We start from the raw sequence: 16,966 nt of genomic DNA on the forward strand, positions 1-16,966 counted from the left end.
CATAGACATGACAACCAATAAGTAATAACATACCATAACTAATACAGTAAATAAGTACAGTATTTTTAAGATGTTGAAAGCACATTCTTCAATGACTTCTCCTACTATTTCATGTTTAAGGTTGCAAATAATCCAGAAAATATGGTGACTGATTATATATAATGAATTATAGAGTAAAGGATCCCCCCCCAAAAAAGTAAGGGAATTTCCTTCTGCCGTCCCCTTTTGTTGGGAATGTGGGAAATTTGCAGGAAACAGTTTAACAGAAGATATTTTCCAACAACAAAAATGATTATCATTGTTTACAGCCAAGGCAACAAGGCAAAAAAGTGATTTTTCCAGGTTTCAGGAGGCTGTGTAAGAAAACAAAAAACAACTGTCTTGATGTGACGATCTAATGTTTCAGAGCAGACTTGTGCTGCACTCCTATTGGCTGCTTTGATCACGTGATAGATCAGGCGTAGTTGGAGGCGGTGGGTGGTGGAGTGACGTCCTTGTCCTAGTGCGACGGTGCAGAGGACGTAGTTTGAATAATCACCGTCCAAACCGGATTAAGTACCCTTTAACGTGTAGTACAAGTCATTTGTGTTTGTGAAAACACGGTAACCATGATGAAAAATGGCCACCACGACGCGGATGAGCAGCAGCTGGCCGGAGGTGACCGAAAGATGAAGCCGGCGAGTTCCCAGTGCAGCCCGGAGAAAAGGAAGCGCGTTGTTAGGTTGTGGTGTGACGGCTGGCAAGTACACTTCGCATGTTGACTGTTTTCATTGATATTGATAATGAAACTCGCATTGCCGGGTTGTTAGGGCACATGGGGCTATTAAATGCATACACCAGCAACTCATGTTTGGCTAACAAGCTAATGCTAACTGATTTGCTAAGTTAGCAATTACTACTGTTAATAGTAGTAGTAGTAGTAGTAAACATAATGCAATCACGTAAAAATATCACGTAATCATGACAACATTCACTAGTGTTGTGCAATCTAAACGTGTTTCGATTAGATTGTGTCGTATTGCGCAACACCGGTATTTTCGGTAAAGTGCAACACAGTGTCTACATCAGAGGTAGGGAACCTATGGCTCGGGAGCCAGGTAGGGCTATTTTGATGACTGTATCTGGCTCTCAAGCATTTCTTACCACAATAAAAATGTATTTTTGCTAACATTTTAAAGTAAACCATCACAGAAATGACTGTTAAAAATAGTATTCAAAATCAACAACTTTCTTATGCATTTTAATTCGTCCATCTATATTCTGCCGCAATACGGCCAACCATATCTATCTTTCCTGATGATATTATGATATTATGATATTATATGATATTTCCAGGTCAAACACCAAAACTTGATTATTACTGGGTAATGCTGTAGTCTACCTCGGTCATTGAGATGTCAAAAAAACATGTAAATTTAAACTTTCCTCCTTTAGTCAAATAGCTAAAGCTGCAGAACCAAGCCTTCTGATGAAGATGGCCAAAAGAATGAAATACGTCTACGGAGTACGGTGCAAAACTATGCAGCAGCAGAAGTTGCATTAATGGCAACAAGTATTTGATTTATTATTAGACACTGTGCTGCTCACGAAAGTGTGCTGGCCACACCCCATTGGCGTGGGGTAGTGTGCCTGGTCTACGTAATTAGAGCCCATTATCTAAAACTGTTGGTCTTACATAAAAATGCACACACTTTATTGCATTCAATGTTTTAAAAAAATGTACATGGCTCTCACAGATACACATTTTAAAATATCTGGCCTTCATGGCTCTCTTTGCCAAAAAGGTTCCCGACCCCTGGTCTACATCATTAAACTACTCGGGTTACCCCGTTTTCCAACTACCTTTTTACTCAAAACTTGTAAATCAAACCTGGCTTGTAGAGAGTGGTATATTTTCACATTAATGCTGATATTTATTATATTATTAGCATTATGTGTATTACCAAGGTCGATGAGAGCTATACGCGCCTGATAACTGTCAGTGTGTGTAATGCATATGTAATATATCGATATTAAATAATTGTCAGTGTGTATGAAATGTATCTTAAAAATGTATTGTGTGGTTCTTCTAAAGCGTTACCACTGTTCACTTCATTTGGTACACAATCTATCCAGGAGCTTGAAAGAACAGATGAAAAGTTATGATTGAAGACCTTTTAACCATACATTTTTAATTTAAAAGCAAAGCCGTACCTGTATACGAGGCCTTTCCCCGTTAACCCTTGACACTCGTACTTGTTATATCACTGCAATATAATATGATGTTTATCTCATGCATTATGGGCATATTTTAGCCAAGCAAATAGAGACGGTGTTAGGGCATATTGTGCAAAGTATCATGCAAAACAAAACAATCCTAATCCTGCGATGTAAAAAAATAAAAACCCAGCACAGAAAGTTATTCAAAATTGCAAAGTAGTTGGGACGGAATGAGCAACATTTACAGTCTCATTCCCAAGTGATAAATATTGCTGACAGAATGTATTATGTTTCCATAATGACATTGTGTGTTACTCTTTTTGTAGCTACGACATGGTACACTACGGCCACTCCAATCAGCTGCGGCAAGCAAAAGGCATGGGGGATTACCTCATTGTTGGAGTACATACAGATGGTAAGATGGCATTCTTTGTTGAACACAAATACAAGCTACTTAGACGTCATTTGCAAGATACATATCAATGTTAGAATTTGAAAAGTCCTGAAGGGCCCCAAATGCACATGAACAATGGTAAAACAGAACACGGCTACATTCAACCTCAAGTATATACTGTAGATAGGACTGGACATGATTCATCAAATTTTGTCGACTTGGCTCAGTATATTTTTCATCAAAATAATAGTCGTGCCGCTGCACGGAGACTGAGTGGTTTGCCTGCAGGCCTCAGAGCTTCAGAGTCATTTCCACTTGCCATTCTAAGATGTGAAGGTGACCGATCTTCATCTCTATGTCTCCATGTTCTGCAAGTTATCTATTTCATCTCCAAATGTTCCTCCTCCTCCAAAACTAACGACACATGGCTCAAATCTTGACTATAATCATACACCATGGTGTTTGTTTACCTGGATGACAGTCCTCCCATGGCGTCACTTCCAGATATGAGACTGAACAGCAAGATCAGATCTAGCTTGTCAGGCCTGGCGCCGTGAACTATAAATGTAATGTTTTGTGGATATAGCGTTGGCTTTGAAAAATTAAACGTAACTCCAAACAATAAGCAAAGCTGATGAATTGTGAGCATCTGTTAAATTCTTCAAAAAGAATATGGTGTCCTTGTGGTATAGTTTGAATAACGTGCTTCCGTCGTCTCATCAATAGTGGAAATTTCCAAGCACAAAGGCCCTCCGGTCTTCACCCAGGAAGAGCGCTATAAGATGGTACGGGCCATCAAGTGGGTGGATGAGATCGTGGAAGGAGCGCCCTACGTCACCACACTGGAGACCCTCAACAAGTTCAACTGTGACTTCTGCGTGCATGGAGGTACGTACCGAGACCCCTAACCCTAAGTCACTCCCACAATCCTCCGCCGTGCAGTGCACACTGGAATTGTGTTTGTTTTTTGAAACAGACGACATCACGCTGACTGTGGATGGCAAGGACACGTACGAGGAGGTGAAGCGAGCGGGACGCTATCGGGAATGTAAACGCACTCAGGGAGTGTCCACGACAGACCTGGTGGGACGTATGCTGCTCATGACCAAGTCACATCACAGCAACATGGTGAGATGCTGCCTAGAAGTACTGCTTTACCCCACTTCCTGACATTCCCGATATTCTCGACAGGTTTGGGGAAACATGCTAAATAACCTCAGTGGTTTATGAGGGGAGGAGACTACTTTCTAGTGATATACGTATTAGCCAGGAAGCCTCATGGGGGTGTTGTGTGCAGAGCAGCAGGAGCCCGTAAGACGGGGAGGGTCAGAGAAGCAAACTTTCGACCTCAAAGTTGTGTGGGAAAGTCTTTTGATATTTTATTGCTGTTTCTTACCCATGGATTTTATGTTTGGCCATGTGACTTTGCCACTGTCTTGTTTTTTGGAACCAGGAGTGACATTTCATTTTCATGCATGACTTTACTGAGACCCAAGCCTTCAGCTCAAGTACTTTTGAAGAAGTACACAATATCTTGTATTTCTGCAGGATAATCCGGCTTACCAGCAACATACCGACAATTTTGGCAAGGTGAGTGTCGCCTAACTCCAACCTACACTCACTGTAAGATATGACGCTGACGGTCCTGGTCTTGAAGGGCCCTAAAGGCCACAGTCCGTGGACCGGAGTGTCTCAGTTCTTGCAGACATCCCAGAAGATCATCCAGTTTGCCTCAGGAAAAGAGCCTCAGCCTGGGGACACCATCATCTACGTCGCTGGGGCTTTTGACCTCTTCCGTATCCTCAACACAGCAGCACAAAACCAAGATCTGGCACCTTACACGGCAACAATAGTCATAAAATAACACATGCAAAACAATATTAATAATCAATCCAGTCATATGACGAATACTAACTTGCTACTAATAAAATTCTAATAAGGAAAAAAAAATGTGGGGCTGATGTGTTGAAACAGTAATAATAATCAGAATAAAACAACATTAATAATGATCTGTTTGTTATAGTACAAAAAAAATGACAATATGAAATATGAATGACAATTTAAAAGAATGAAACACAATAATACATAAAACAAATGGGAGAAGAAAAGTTCCAGCAAAACTAAGATCTCACGTGTTAAACAGCAAAAATGATCAGAATAAAGCCAAAAATAATGAAAGAGTCAAATGAGAACACGAAATGGTAATAATAACCAAAGAGTGAAAGAAAGATAAGTAACAAGCGTCTTATCAGTCTTGCGATATGATTGCCTTGACTGGTGACTGCTGGTAGACATCGGCCATGTCGACTTCCTAGCCATGGTCTACAAGTTGGCAGAGAGGCCCTACGTCATTGTGGGTCTGCACTTTGACCAGGTATCCACAAATGCATCACCTTCTCCATCAGTTGAAACCTTTTATGTTTGGGATCATTGTCATTCTCCGCAGGAAGTCAACCGATACAAGGGGAAGAACTACCCCATCATGAACGTCCATGAGAGGACCTTGAGCGTCCTGGCCTGTCGGGTAAATGCATGCACACTGCCAAGTGTTTGGGACAGTCCCTCGTCTCCCAACACGTCTCTGTGTTGCTTTCTAACAAAGAGGCTGTGTGGTGAAAGCTAAGCCATGCTGATGGCATGCGTCTTCTTCCTGTGTACAGTACGTGTCCGAAGTGGTGATAGGGGCGCCCTATGCTGTCACCAAAGACCTGCTGGATCATTTTAAGGTGGGTCGCTTTACTGCCAAACATTCATTATCACATATTCATTAGAAGCGTATTTATTGAACTGATATCCCAGGAATCCATAATAAAAGCTTCCATGCTTCCATCAATCTGCAGGTGGACGTGGTTTGTCACGGCATGACCAAAGTCTTTCCTGACAAAGATGGCTCCGACCCTTACGCCGTGAGTATTAAAAACCCTTGGACTGCTTTGACATTCTTGTTCATGGAATCATCTATATCTATATCTAGATATCTATATCTATAACTATATCAAGGTAAAAATCCTACTGTTTTGTACACCAAACTCCTGCCAAGTGTAATATTAGAAAAGTGTCAGGGTGCCCGTGTTTAGCAACGGCAACATTACCGCTGCACCAACTCCAACACAATCGATGTCTGCCAAGCGTATACAGTGCATCCGGAAAGTATTCACAGCGCTTCACTTTTTCTACATTTTGTCATGTTACAGCCTCATTCCAAATTGTATTAAATTAATCTCTTACCTCAAAATTTTACACAAAATACTCCATTATGACAATGTGAAAAAGTTTTTTTTTTTACTTTTTTTGAATTTATTAAAAATAGAAAACAAAAAAATCACATTTACATAAGTATTCACAGCCTTTGCCATGAAGCTCAAAATTGAGCTCAGGTGCATCTTTTTTCCACTGATCATCCTTGAGATCTTTCTACAGCTTAATTGGAGTCCACCTGCAGTAAATTCAGTTGATTGGACATGATTTGGAAATATAATAACTGTCTATATAAGGTCCCACAGTTGACTGTGCATGTCAGAGCACAAACACCAAGCATGAAGTCAAAAGAACTGTCTGTAGACCTGCGAGACAGGATTGTCTTGAGGCACAAATCTGGGGAAGGATACAGAAAAATTTCTGCTGCTTTGAAGGTCCCAATGAGCACAGTGGCCTCCATTATTCGTAAATGGAAGACGTTTGGAACCACCAGGACTCTTCCTAGAGCTGGCCGGCCTTCTAAACTGAGCGATCGGGGAAGAAGGGCCTTAGTCAGGGAGGTGACCAAGGCCCCGATGGTCACTCTGTCAGAGCTCCAGCGTTCCTCTGTGGAGAGAGGAGAGCCTTCCAGAAGGACAACCATCTCTGCAGCAATCCACCAATCAGGCCTGTATGGTAGAGTGGCCAGACGAAAGCCATCAGACCAGAGAATTTTGTTTCTCATGGTCTGAGAGTCATTCAGGTGCTTTTTGGCAAATTCCAGACGGGCTGCCATGTTCCTTTTACTAAGGAGTGGCTTTCGTCTGGCCACTCTACCATACAGGCCTGATTGGTGGATTGCTGCAGAGATGGTTGTCCTTCTGGAAGGCTCTCCTCTCTCCACAGAGGAACGCTGGAGCTCTGACAGAGTGACCATCGGGGCCTTGGTCACCTCCCTGACTAAGGCCCTTCTTCCCCGATCGCTCAGTTTAGAAGGCCGGCCAGCTCTAGGAAGAGTCCTGGTGGTTCCAAACGTCTTCCATTTACGAATAATGGAGGCCACTGTGCTCATTGGGACCTTCAAAGCAGCAGAAATTTTTCTGTATCCTTCCCCAGATTTGTGCCTCAAGACAATCCTGTCTCGCAGGTCTACAGACAGTTGACTTTTGACTTCATGCTTGGTGTTTGTGCTCTGACATGCACAGTCAACTGTGGGACCTTATATAGACAGTTATTATATTTCCAAATCATGTCCAATCAACTGAATTTACTGCAGGTGGACTCCAATTAAGCTGTAGAAAGATCTCAAGGATGATCAGTGGAAAAAAGATGCACCTGAGCTCAATTTTGAGCTTCATGGCAAAGGCTGTGAATACTTATGTAAATGTGATTTTTTTGTTTTTTATTTTTAATAAATTCAAAAAAAGTAAAAAAAAAAAATTTTCACATTGTCATAATGGAGTATTTCGTGTAGAATTTTGAGGTCAGAGATTAATTTAATACAATTTGGAATGAGGCTGTAACATGACAATATGTAGAAAAAGTGAAGCGCTGTGAATACTTTCCGGATGCACTGTATGTCTCACGGGCCAGCACTCCTCATTCTGAAGGCCCTGGGCAGATTAGATGAACATGGCAACACATACAGTGCATCGGGAAAGTATTCACAGCGCTTCACTTTTTCCACATTTTGTCATGTTACAGCCTCATTCCAAATTGTATTAATTTAATCTCTTACCTCAAAATTCTACACAAAATACTTCATTATGACAATGTGAAAACGTTTTTGTGTTTTCTTTTACTTTTTTTGAATTTATTAAAAATAGAAAACTAAGAAATCAAATTTACATAAGTATTCACAGCCTTTGTCATGAAGCTCAAAATTGAGCTCAGGTGCATCTTTTTTCCACTGATCATCCTTGAGATCTTTCTACAGCTTAATTGGAGTCCACGTGCAGTAAATTCAGTTGATTGGACATGATTTGGAAAGGCACACACCTGTCTATATAAGGTCCCACAGTTGACTGTGCATGTCAGAGCACAAACACCAAGCATGAAGTCAAAAGAACTGTCTGTAGACCTGCGAGACAGGATTGTCTTGAGGCACAAATCTAGGGAAGGATACAGAAAAATTTCTGCTGCTTTGAAGGTCCCAATGAGCACAGTGGCCTCCATTATTCGTAAATGGAAGACGTTTGGAACCACCAGGACTCTTCCTAGAGCTGGCCGGCCTTCTAAACTGAGCGATCGGGGAAGACGGGCCTTAGTCAGGGAGGTGACCAAGGCTCCGATGGTCACTCTGTCAGAGCTCCAGCATTCCTCTGTGGAGAGAGGAGAGCCTTCCAGAAGGACAACCATATCTGCAGCAATCCACCAATCAGGCCTGTATGGTAGAGTGGCCAGACGAAAGCCACTCCTTAGTAAAAGGAACATGGCAGCCCGTCTGGAATTTGCCAAAAAGCACCTGAATGACTCTCAGACCATGAGAAACAAAATTCTCTGGTCTGATGAGACAAAGATTGAACTCTTTGGTGTGAATGCCAGGCGCCATGTTTGGAGGAAACCAGGCACTGCTCATCACCAGGCCAATACCATCCCTACAGTGAAGCATGGTGGTGGCAGCATCATGCTGTGGGGATGTTTTTCAGCAGCAGGAACTGGCAGACTAGTCAGGATAGAAGGAAAATGAATGCAGCAAAATATAGAGATATCCTGGATGAAAACCTGCCCCAGAGCGCATGGGCAAATGGGCAAAACTGCCTAAAGATAGGTGTGCTAAACTTGTGGGATCATATTCAAAAAGACTTGAGGCTGTAATTGCTGCCAAAGGTGGATCAACAAAGTATTAAGCAAAGACTGTGAATACTTATGTAAATGTGATTTTTTTGTTTTCTATTTTTAATAAATTCAAAACATGTCAAAAAAACCTTTTTTCACATTGTCATAATGGAGTATTTTGTGTAGAATTTTGAGGTAAGAGATGAATTTAATACAGTTTGGAATGAGGCTGTAACATGACAAAATGTAGAAAAAGTGAAGCGCTGTGAATACTTTCCGGATGCACTGTAGAAGCTGACACGTGATTGGACAAACATCAAAATGAAGGAGCCTTTATTCTCGTCACTTATACAGAAGTAGAAGCGAAATAGCCTACTGGAAGCAGTGCAGCCATGAATCTACTCGGAGAATGTATCTGGCATATAGTTTTATCCACGATGTGGTGGCAGCTGGGTTGGAGGATCTTGTGAGCTTGGAGCTGCTCCATGAAGCATTTAAACCCAACTTTACTCACTGCTCATGTTTTCTGTGATAGCTATCGACTTGTTGTTGTCTTGTGGGAGTCCCTACAATTTTGGTTGTGTTAAACTTCCCCGGTTCCGTGCCACCCTGTATGTGTGCTGCACTCTGGTGGTGGAAATGTGAAAAATAAAGTTGACTGGAAGCAGCCGTTCGCCGTGTTCTTTTTTGGTATTGAAATCCTTAAGCAAAGATTGATTTAAGCTGCTTTTGTATCGATATAAGCAGACCAAATTGGCTGGTGGGAGATGAAAAGGGCATCCTAGTAACCGGATTATCATAATAACCGTGTATCGTACTAACGGAGCTAATTACAGTGAAGAAAATAAGTATTTGAACACCCTGCTATTTTGCTATTTCTCCCACTTAGAAATCATGGAGGGGTCTGAAATTTTCATCGTAGGTGCATGTCCACTGTGAGAGAGATAAACTAAAAAGAAAAATCCAGAAATCACAATGCATGATTTTTTAACAATTTATTTGTGTGATACAGCTGCCAATAAGTATTTGAACACCTGAGAAAATGAATGTTAATATTTGGTACAGTAGCCTTTGTTTGCTATTACAGAGGTCAAACGTTTCCTGTAGTTTTTCACCAGGTTTGCACACACTGCAGGAGGGATCTTGGCCCACTCCTCCACACAGATCTTCTCTAGATCAGTCAGGTTTCTGGGCTGTCGCTGAGAAACACGGAGTTTGAGCTCCCTCCAAAGATTTTCGATTGGGTTCAGGTCTGGAGACTGGCTGGGCCATGCTAGAACCTTGATATGCTTCTTACGGAGCCACTCCTTGGTTTTCCTGGCTGTGTGCTTCGGGTCGTTGTCGTGTTGGAAGACCCAGCCACGACCCAACTTCAATGCTCTGACAGAGGGAAGGAGGTTGTTCCCCAAAATCTCACAATACACGGCCCCAGTCATCCTCTCTTTAATGCAGTGCACTCGTCCTGTCCCATGTGCAGAAAAACACCCCCAAAGCATGATGCTACCACCCCCATGCTTCACAGTAGGGATGGTGTTCTTCGGATTGTACTCTTCATTCTTCTTCCTCCAAACACGCTTATTGGAATTATGACCAAAAAGTTCTATTTTGGTCTCATCTGACCATAAAACTTTCTCCCATGACTCCTCTGTATCATCCAAATGGTCATATGCAAACTTAAGACGGGCCTTGACATGTGCTGGTTTAAGCAGGGGAACCTTTCGTGCCATGCATGATTTCACATCATGACGTCTTAGTGTATTACCTACAGTAACCTTGGAAACGGTGGTCCCAGCTCTTTTCAGGTCATTGACCAAGTCCTGTCGTGTAGTTCTGGGCTGATTCCTCACCTTTCTTAGAATCATTGAGACCCCACGAGGTGATATCTTGCATGGGGCTCCACTCCGATTGAGATTGACCGTCATGTTTAGCTTCTTCCATTTTCTAATGATAGCTCCAACAGTGGACCTTTTTTCACCAAGCTGCTTGGTAATTGCTCCGTAGCCCTTTCCAGCCTTGTGGAGGTGTACAATTTTGTCTCTGGTGTCTTTGGACAGCTCTTTGGTCTTCGCCATGTTACAAGTTAAAGTCTTACTGATTGTATGGGGTGGACAGGTGTCTTTATGCAGCTAACGACCTCAAACAGGTGCATCTGATTCAGGATGATACATGGAGTGCAGGTGGACTTCTAATGGGCAGACTAACAGGTCTTTCAGGGTCAGAATTCTAGCTGATACACAGGTGTTCAAATACTTATTTGCAGCTGTATCACACAAATAAATTGTTAAAAAATCATGCATTGTGATTTCTGGATTTTTCTTTTTAGTTTATCTCTCTCACAGTGGACATGCACCTACGATGAAAATTTCAGACCCCTCCATGATTTCTAAGTGGGAGAAATAGCAAAATAGCAGGGTGTTCAAATACTTATTTTCTTCACTGTATATCATAAAAGACTAGAAATTAGAAATGAAAATAGTATCGTAATAAGTAGTAATTCGTTTTAACTGATATTGATATAACGAGACTTTACTGTATTTCTATAATATATAAAAAGAAAAAGGTGTCGCAAATAGCCCCCTTCTGTTGCTGCTAAATCGTAGGAGTTCCAGTATCACCGTGTATGTGTGTGTGTCCAGGAGCCCAAGAAGAGAGGCATCTTCAGGAGCATCGATAGCGGAAACAACCTCACCACAGACGACATCGTGCAGAGGATCATCGCTAACAGGTCATCCCACCCTTTACCCACTCTTCACCATCACGTGCTTCCTAACGTCACCTTTCCGCTCCTCAGGCTGCAGTTTGAAGCCAGGAACCAGAAGAAGGAGGCCAAGGAGATGGCTGTGTTCGAGGCTATGAAGAAGCGAGAGGAAGCGAGCGAAGGCGCTGACTAAAGACACCAAGACTTTTCCTGCTTCTCTCTTTCTTGTTCATTTTAAGGTGAGCGGCTCCAAGGTGAAGACGCATTCTTTTGACCGCTTGACGTCGTCCCTGCTACCGGGTGGCTTCTCTCTTTGCTCCTGACGGGATTCGGCCAGATCCAAGAGCTACATAACAAAGATTGATTTTCTTCTTGAAAATCCCACAGCACGTCCTAGTAGAGTATCTTCTATCTTACCAAATAACGTCACCGCTTACAGCTCTTTGATTCTTACATTTTCTTACAAGTATTTTACACATTCATCTTAAGAGGGCAGGATTTCTATATTAAAAATATTTTAAATCTTCTATTTTTAACTGGATTTCAAATACCTGACAGGTGTGTGAGTGTGTGTGTGTGTGTGCACATGCTTGTGTATGTAATCTACTGGAGGTTTTGTCTAAAAGACCATAAGCCTCATTCCTCAAGCGAGAACAAATGCAAGCTCATATTAATGTGTTGATGATGTTTGACTTTTATTCTAAAAAAATTATTTTCTTCATGTTGGAGACTAACAACTTAAAGTGGGGGTGTCCAAACCTTTCCCAGTGAGATCACATACATAAAAATGAACCACTTTGCTGCATTTTGTACATTAAAGATGCTAAGAGCAAGCCACTGGATGCCAATAATACAATAAGCTATCATATTAGCTTTATGTGATAGCCGACAAAACAAAGCAAATTAGCCTAATAGCTAATCAATTTAATTCATAATAAATTTATTTCATTATAAAATATGCTTTAAAAAAGGCCCTGGGGCAACATTTTGGACACCCTGCTTTTGTTGTAAATAATTTCTTTGCAAGTTTGTGCATGTTCCTGTGACTAAATGGATAATATGAATGTACAGGACAATGTAAACACGTGACAGAGAGGTGAGAAGCTTTAATAATAATAATAATAATAATTGAAAAATCACATGGAATAAACAAAGTTGCTTCGTGGCAAAGAGTCTTGTCTTTTTTTCTTCAACTTGAGTGCATTACAGTTGAATGTGCAGCCTGATGAGATGTTTGTAGGATCAGATCTTCGTGGCTCGCTGGCTCTGTGAAATGTGCTGCGGTCCATTTTTAGCACATTAGCACTTTGCCAGATAGCCAACGTTTCAGTGTCCTGCACTTTTAAACTTTAAATGCACACATAAAAACATTCTCCGCATTCTTTTAAACTTTTTTTAAAAAAATTATCCCAACGTTTCAGTGTCCTGCACTTTTAAACTTTAAATGCACACATAAAAACATTCTCCGCATTCTTTTAAGCTGTATAAAAAAATTCTCAGCTTCTACTAATTATTTTTTTGTTTGCAGTCATGTTGAAAGTTTGGTACTCTTGTGATGACTACCCTAGGTTGTGATGTAGTGTAGTGTAGTGCAGTGTGGCATACCTATGTTAGTGTAGTGTAGTGTAGTGTAGCACACCTGTGTAAGTGTAGTGTAGTGTAGTGCAGTGTGGCATACCTATGTTAGTGTAGTGTAGTGTAGTGTAGCACACCTGTGTAAGCGTAGTGTAGTGTAGTGTAGCACACCTGTGTAAGTGTAGTGTAGTGCAGTGTGGCATACCTATGTTAGTGTAGTGTAGTGCAGTGTAGTGTAGCACACCTGTGTAAGCGTAGTGTAGTGTAGTGTAGCACACCTGTGTAACTGTAGGGTAGTGTAGTGTAGTTTAGCACACCTGTGTAGTGTAGTGTAGCACACCTATGTAAGCGTAGTGTAGTGTAGTGTAGCACACCTGTGTAAGTGTAGTGTAGTGCAGTGTGGCACACCTATGTTAGTGCAGTGCAGTGCAGTGTAGTGTAGCACACCTGTGTAAGTGTAGTGTAGTGCAGTGTGGCATACCTATCTTAGTGTAGTGTAGTGTAGTGTAGCACACCTGTGTAAGCGTAGTGTAGTGTAGTGTAGTGTAGTGTAGCACACCTGTGTAACTGTAGGGTAGTGTAGTGTAGTTTAGCACACCTGTGTAGCGTAGTGTAGTGTAGCACACCTGTGTAAGTGTCGTGTAGTGTAGCACACCTGTGTAAGTGTCGTGTAGTGTAGTGTAGTACACCTGTGTAAGTGTAGCACACATGTGTAAGTGTAGTGTAGTGTAGCGCACCTGTGTAAGTGTAGTGTCGTGTAGTGTATCACACTTGTGTAAGTGTAGTGTAGTGTAGCACACCTGTGTAAGTGTAGCGTAGTGTAGTGTAGCACACATGTGTAAGTGTCGTGTAGTGTAGCACACCTGTGTAAGTGTCATGTAGTGTAGCACACCTGTGTAAGTGTAGTGTAGTGTAGCACACCTGTGTAAGTGTAGTGTAGTGTAGCACAATTGTGTGAGTCTAGTGTAGTGTAGCACACCTGTGTAAGTGTAATGTAGTGTAGCACACCTGTGTAAGTGTAGTGTAGTGTAGCACACCTGTGTAAGTGTAGTGTAGTGTAGCACACCTGTGTAAGTGTAGTGTAGTGTAGCACAATTGTGTGAGTCTAGTGTAGTGTAGCACACCTGTGTAAGTGTAATGTAGTGTAGCACACCTGTGTAAGTGTAGTGTAGTGTAGCACAATTGTGTGAGTGTAGTGTAGTGTAGTGTAGCCTACCATGTGTAAGTGTAGTGTAGTGTAGTGTAGTGTAGCCTACCATGTGTAAGTGTAGTGTTGTGTAGTGTAGCACACCTGTGTAAGTGTAGTGTTGTGTAGTGTAGCACACCTGTGTAAGTGTAGTGTAGTGTAGCACAATTGTGTGAGTCTAGTGTAGTGTAGCACACCTGTGTAAGTGTAGTGTAGTGTAGCACACCTGTGTAAGTGTAGTGTAGTGTAGCACGATTGTGTGAGTGTAGTGTAGTGTAGCGCACCTGTGTAAGTGTAGCACACATGTGTAAGTGTAGTGTAGTGTAGTGCACCTGTGTAAGTGTAGTGTTGTGTAGTGTAGTGTAGCACACCTGTGTAAGTGTAGTGTTGTGTAGTGTAGTGTAGCACAATTGTGTGAGTGTTGTGTAGTGTAGTGTAGCACACCTTTGTAAGTGTAGTGTAGTGTAGCACACCTGTGTAAGTGTAGTGCAGTGTAGTGTAGCTCACCTGTGTAAGCGTAGTGTAGTGTAGTGTAGCACACCTGTGTAAGCGTAGTGTAGTGTAGCACACCTGTGTAAGTGTAGTGTAGTGTAGCACACCTGTGTAAGTGTAGTGCAGTGTAGTGTAGCTCACCTGTGTAAGCGTAGTGTAGTGTAGTGTAGCACACCTGTGTAAGCGTAGTGTAGTGTAGCACACCTGTGTAAGTGTAGTGTAGTGTAGTGTAGTGTCGCACACCTGTGTAAGCGTAGTGTAGTGTAGTGTAGCACACCTATGTAACTGTAGGGTAGTGTAGTGTAGTTTAGCACACCTGTGTAGTGTAGTGTAGTGTAGTGTAGCACACTTGTGTAAGTGTAATGTAGTTGAGCACACCTGTGTAAGTGTTGCGTAGTGTAGTGTAGCCCACCTGTGTAAGTGTAGCGTAGTGTAGTGTAGCACACCTGTGTAAGTGTCGTGTAGTTTAGCACACCTGTGTTAGTGTAGTGTAGTGTAGTTTAGTACACCTGTGTAAGTGTAGCACACATGTGTAAGTGTAGTGTAGTGTAGTGTAGCGCACCTGTGTAAGTGTAGCACACATGTGTAAGTGTAGTGTAGTGTAGTGCACCTGTGTAAGTGTAGTGTTGTGTAGTGTAGTGTAGCACACCTGTGTAAGTGTAGTGTAGTGTAGCACACCTGTGTAAGAGTAGTGTAGTGTGGCACACCTGTGTAAGTGTAGTGTAGTGTAGCCTACCTGTGTAAGTGTAGTGTAGTGTAGCACACCTGTGTAAGTGTAGTGTAGTGTAGCACAATTGTGTGAGTCTAGTGTAGTGTAGCACACCTGTGTAAGTGTAGTGTAGTGTAGTACACCTGTGTAAGTTTAGTGTAGTGTAGCACACCTGTGTAAGTGTAGTGTAGCACACCTGTGTAAGTGTAGTGTAGTGTAGCACACCTGTGTAAGTGTAGTGTAGTATAGCACAATTGTGTGAGTCTAGTGTAGTGTAGCACACCTGTGTAAGTGTCATGTAGTGTAGCACACCTGTGTTAGTGTAGTGTAGTGTAGTTTAGTACACCTGTGTAAGTGTAGCACATATGTGTAAGTGTAGTGTAGTGTAGTGTAGCGCACCTGTGTAAGTGTAGCACACATGTGTAAGTGTAGTGTAGTGCACCTGTGTAAGTGTAGTGTTGTGTAGTGTAGTGTAGCACACCTGTGTAAGTGTAGTGTTGTGTAGTGTAGCACACTTGTGTAAGAGTAGTGTAGTGTGGCACACCTGTGTAAGTGTAGTGTAGTGTAGCCTACCTGTGTAAGTGTAGTGTAGTGTAGCACACCTGTGTAAGTGTAGTGTAATGTAGCACAATTGTGTGAGTCTAGTGTAGTGTAGCACACCTGTGTAAGTGTAGTGTAGTGTAGTGTAACACACCTGTGTAAGTTTAGTGTAGTGTAGCACACCTGTGTAAGTGTAGTGTAGCACACCTGTGTAAGTGTAGTGTAGTGTAGCCTACCTGTGTAAGTGTAGTGTCGTGTAGCACACCTGTGTAAGTGTAGTGTAGTGTAGCACAATTGTGTGAGTCTAGTGTAGTGTAGCACACCTGTGTAAGTGTAGTGTAGTGTAGTGTAGCACACCTTTGTAAATGTAGTGTAGTGTAGCACACCTGTGTAAGTGTAGTGCAGTGTAGTGTAGCACACCTGTGTAAGTGTAGCGTAGCGTAGTGTAGTGTAGCACACCTTTGTAAGTGTAGTGTAGTGTAGTGTCGCACACCTGTGTAAGCGTAGTGTAGCACACCTGTGTAAGTGTCGTGTAGTGTAGTTTAGCACACCTGTGTAAGTGTACACTCAAAAAAACGACTCAAGCCCATCTTAAAGGTAACACATTTTTATATTATTAGTCCAGTGAAAATATATTACCTCCAGTAAAAACTAAAAAAAAATTAATAAGTTTGACTGGAGTAAATCTCATTTGGACCTGTAACACAAAAACAATGGGTCACACAAAAGAACAGACTCAAGCCCTTCTTAGAGGTAAGACATTATTATATTGTTAGTCCAGTGAAAATGTATTACCTCAAATAAAACTCAATAAAAATTAAGAAGTGTGACTGAAGAGAATCTCATTTGGACCTGTAACACCATAATATTGTGTCGGGGCAAGACCACGCCCCTAAACACCTTGGCCATTCTCTCCCTACTTTTGCGAGCACCCGCGTCCGCCATTTTGGGACTCAGCAATTTTACAAAGTCAGCATCGTTGGATCAGGGAAAAAACATTGTGTTTTGGGTAAGTATATTTTAGTATTGTGAAATGTTATCCTCAATTTGACATAAATATAGAGGTTAGTTGTTGAGCAGGACAGTAAGTTAGAGTTGCCACCGCCATTGTTCTGACTATACTGTATATACTTGCTTCTTTTGGTTCGCTTTGCGTATTCAACCATTATTTAATTTCGAAGCGAAGGTCGTTGTCCAATAATTTTAATAAAAGGCATT

The 16,966-nt window shown here is 41.8% G+C and overlaps 1 protein-coding gene across 1 annotated transcript; it reads left to right on the forward strand.

The window, feature by feature from the left end:
• The first annotated feature begins 456 nt into the window (after positions 1 to 456).
• LOC131128698 (ethanolamine-phosphate cytidylyltransferase) lies at positions 457 to 12,407 on the forward strand. Its single transcript, XM_058071797.2, has 12 exons — positions 457 to 739; positions 2,526 to 2,614; positions 3,320 to 3,481; positions 3,570 to 3,721; positions 4,142 to 4,183; positions 4,251 to 4,389; positions 4,885 to 4,967; positions 5,040 to 5,117; positions 5,254 to 5,319; positions 5,434 to 5,499; positions 11,185 to 11,273; positions 11,340 to 12,407. Exons 1-12 carry the CDS (start codon positions 609 to 611, stop codon positions 11,437 to 11,439), a joined length of 1,197 nt encoding a protein of 398 aa, XP_057927780.2. The 5' UTR covers positions 457 to 608; the 3' UTR covers positions 11,440 to 12,407.
• Positions 12,408 to 16,966: the final 4,559 nt, after the last annotated feature.

The sequence above is a fragment of the Doryrhamphus excisus genome, linkage group LG9, assembly GCF_037039965.1.
Source record: "Doryrhamphus excisus strain RoL-2023G ecotype Guam linkage group LG9, RoL_Dexc_Guam_v1.1, whole genome shotgun sequence".
Classification (NCBI taxonomy): domain Eukaryota; kingdom Metazoa; phylum Chordata; class Actinopteri; order Syngnathiformes; family Syngnathidae; genus Doryrhamphus; species Doryrhamphus excisus.

Bases quoted from the DNA above. Each gene is read 5' to 3' on its own strand.
- LOC131128698 (XM_058071797.2), top strand. From the start codon at position 609: ATGATGAAAAATGGCCACCACGACGCGGATGAGCAGCAGCTGGCCGGA. The intron at 2,615-3,319 runs GTAAGATGGCAT...TCTCATCAATAG, and splicing joins TGTTGGAGTACATACAGATG to TGGAAATTTCCAAGCACAAA. The intron at 5,320-5,433 runs GTGGGTCGCTTT...ATCAATCTGCAG, and splicing joins ACCTGCTGGATCATTTTAAG to GTGGACGTGGTTTGTCACGG.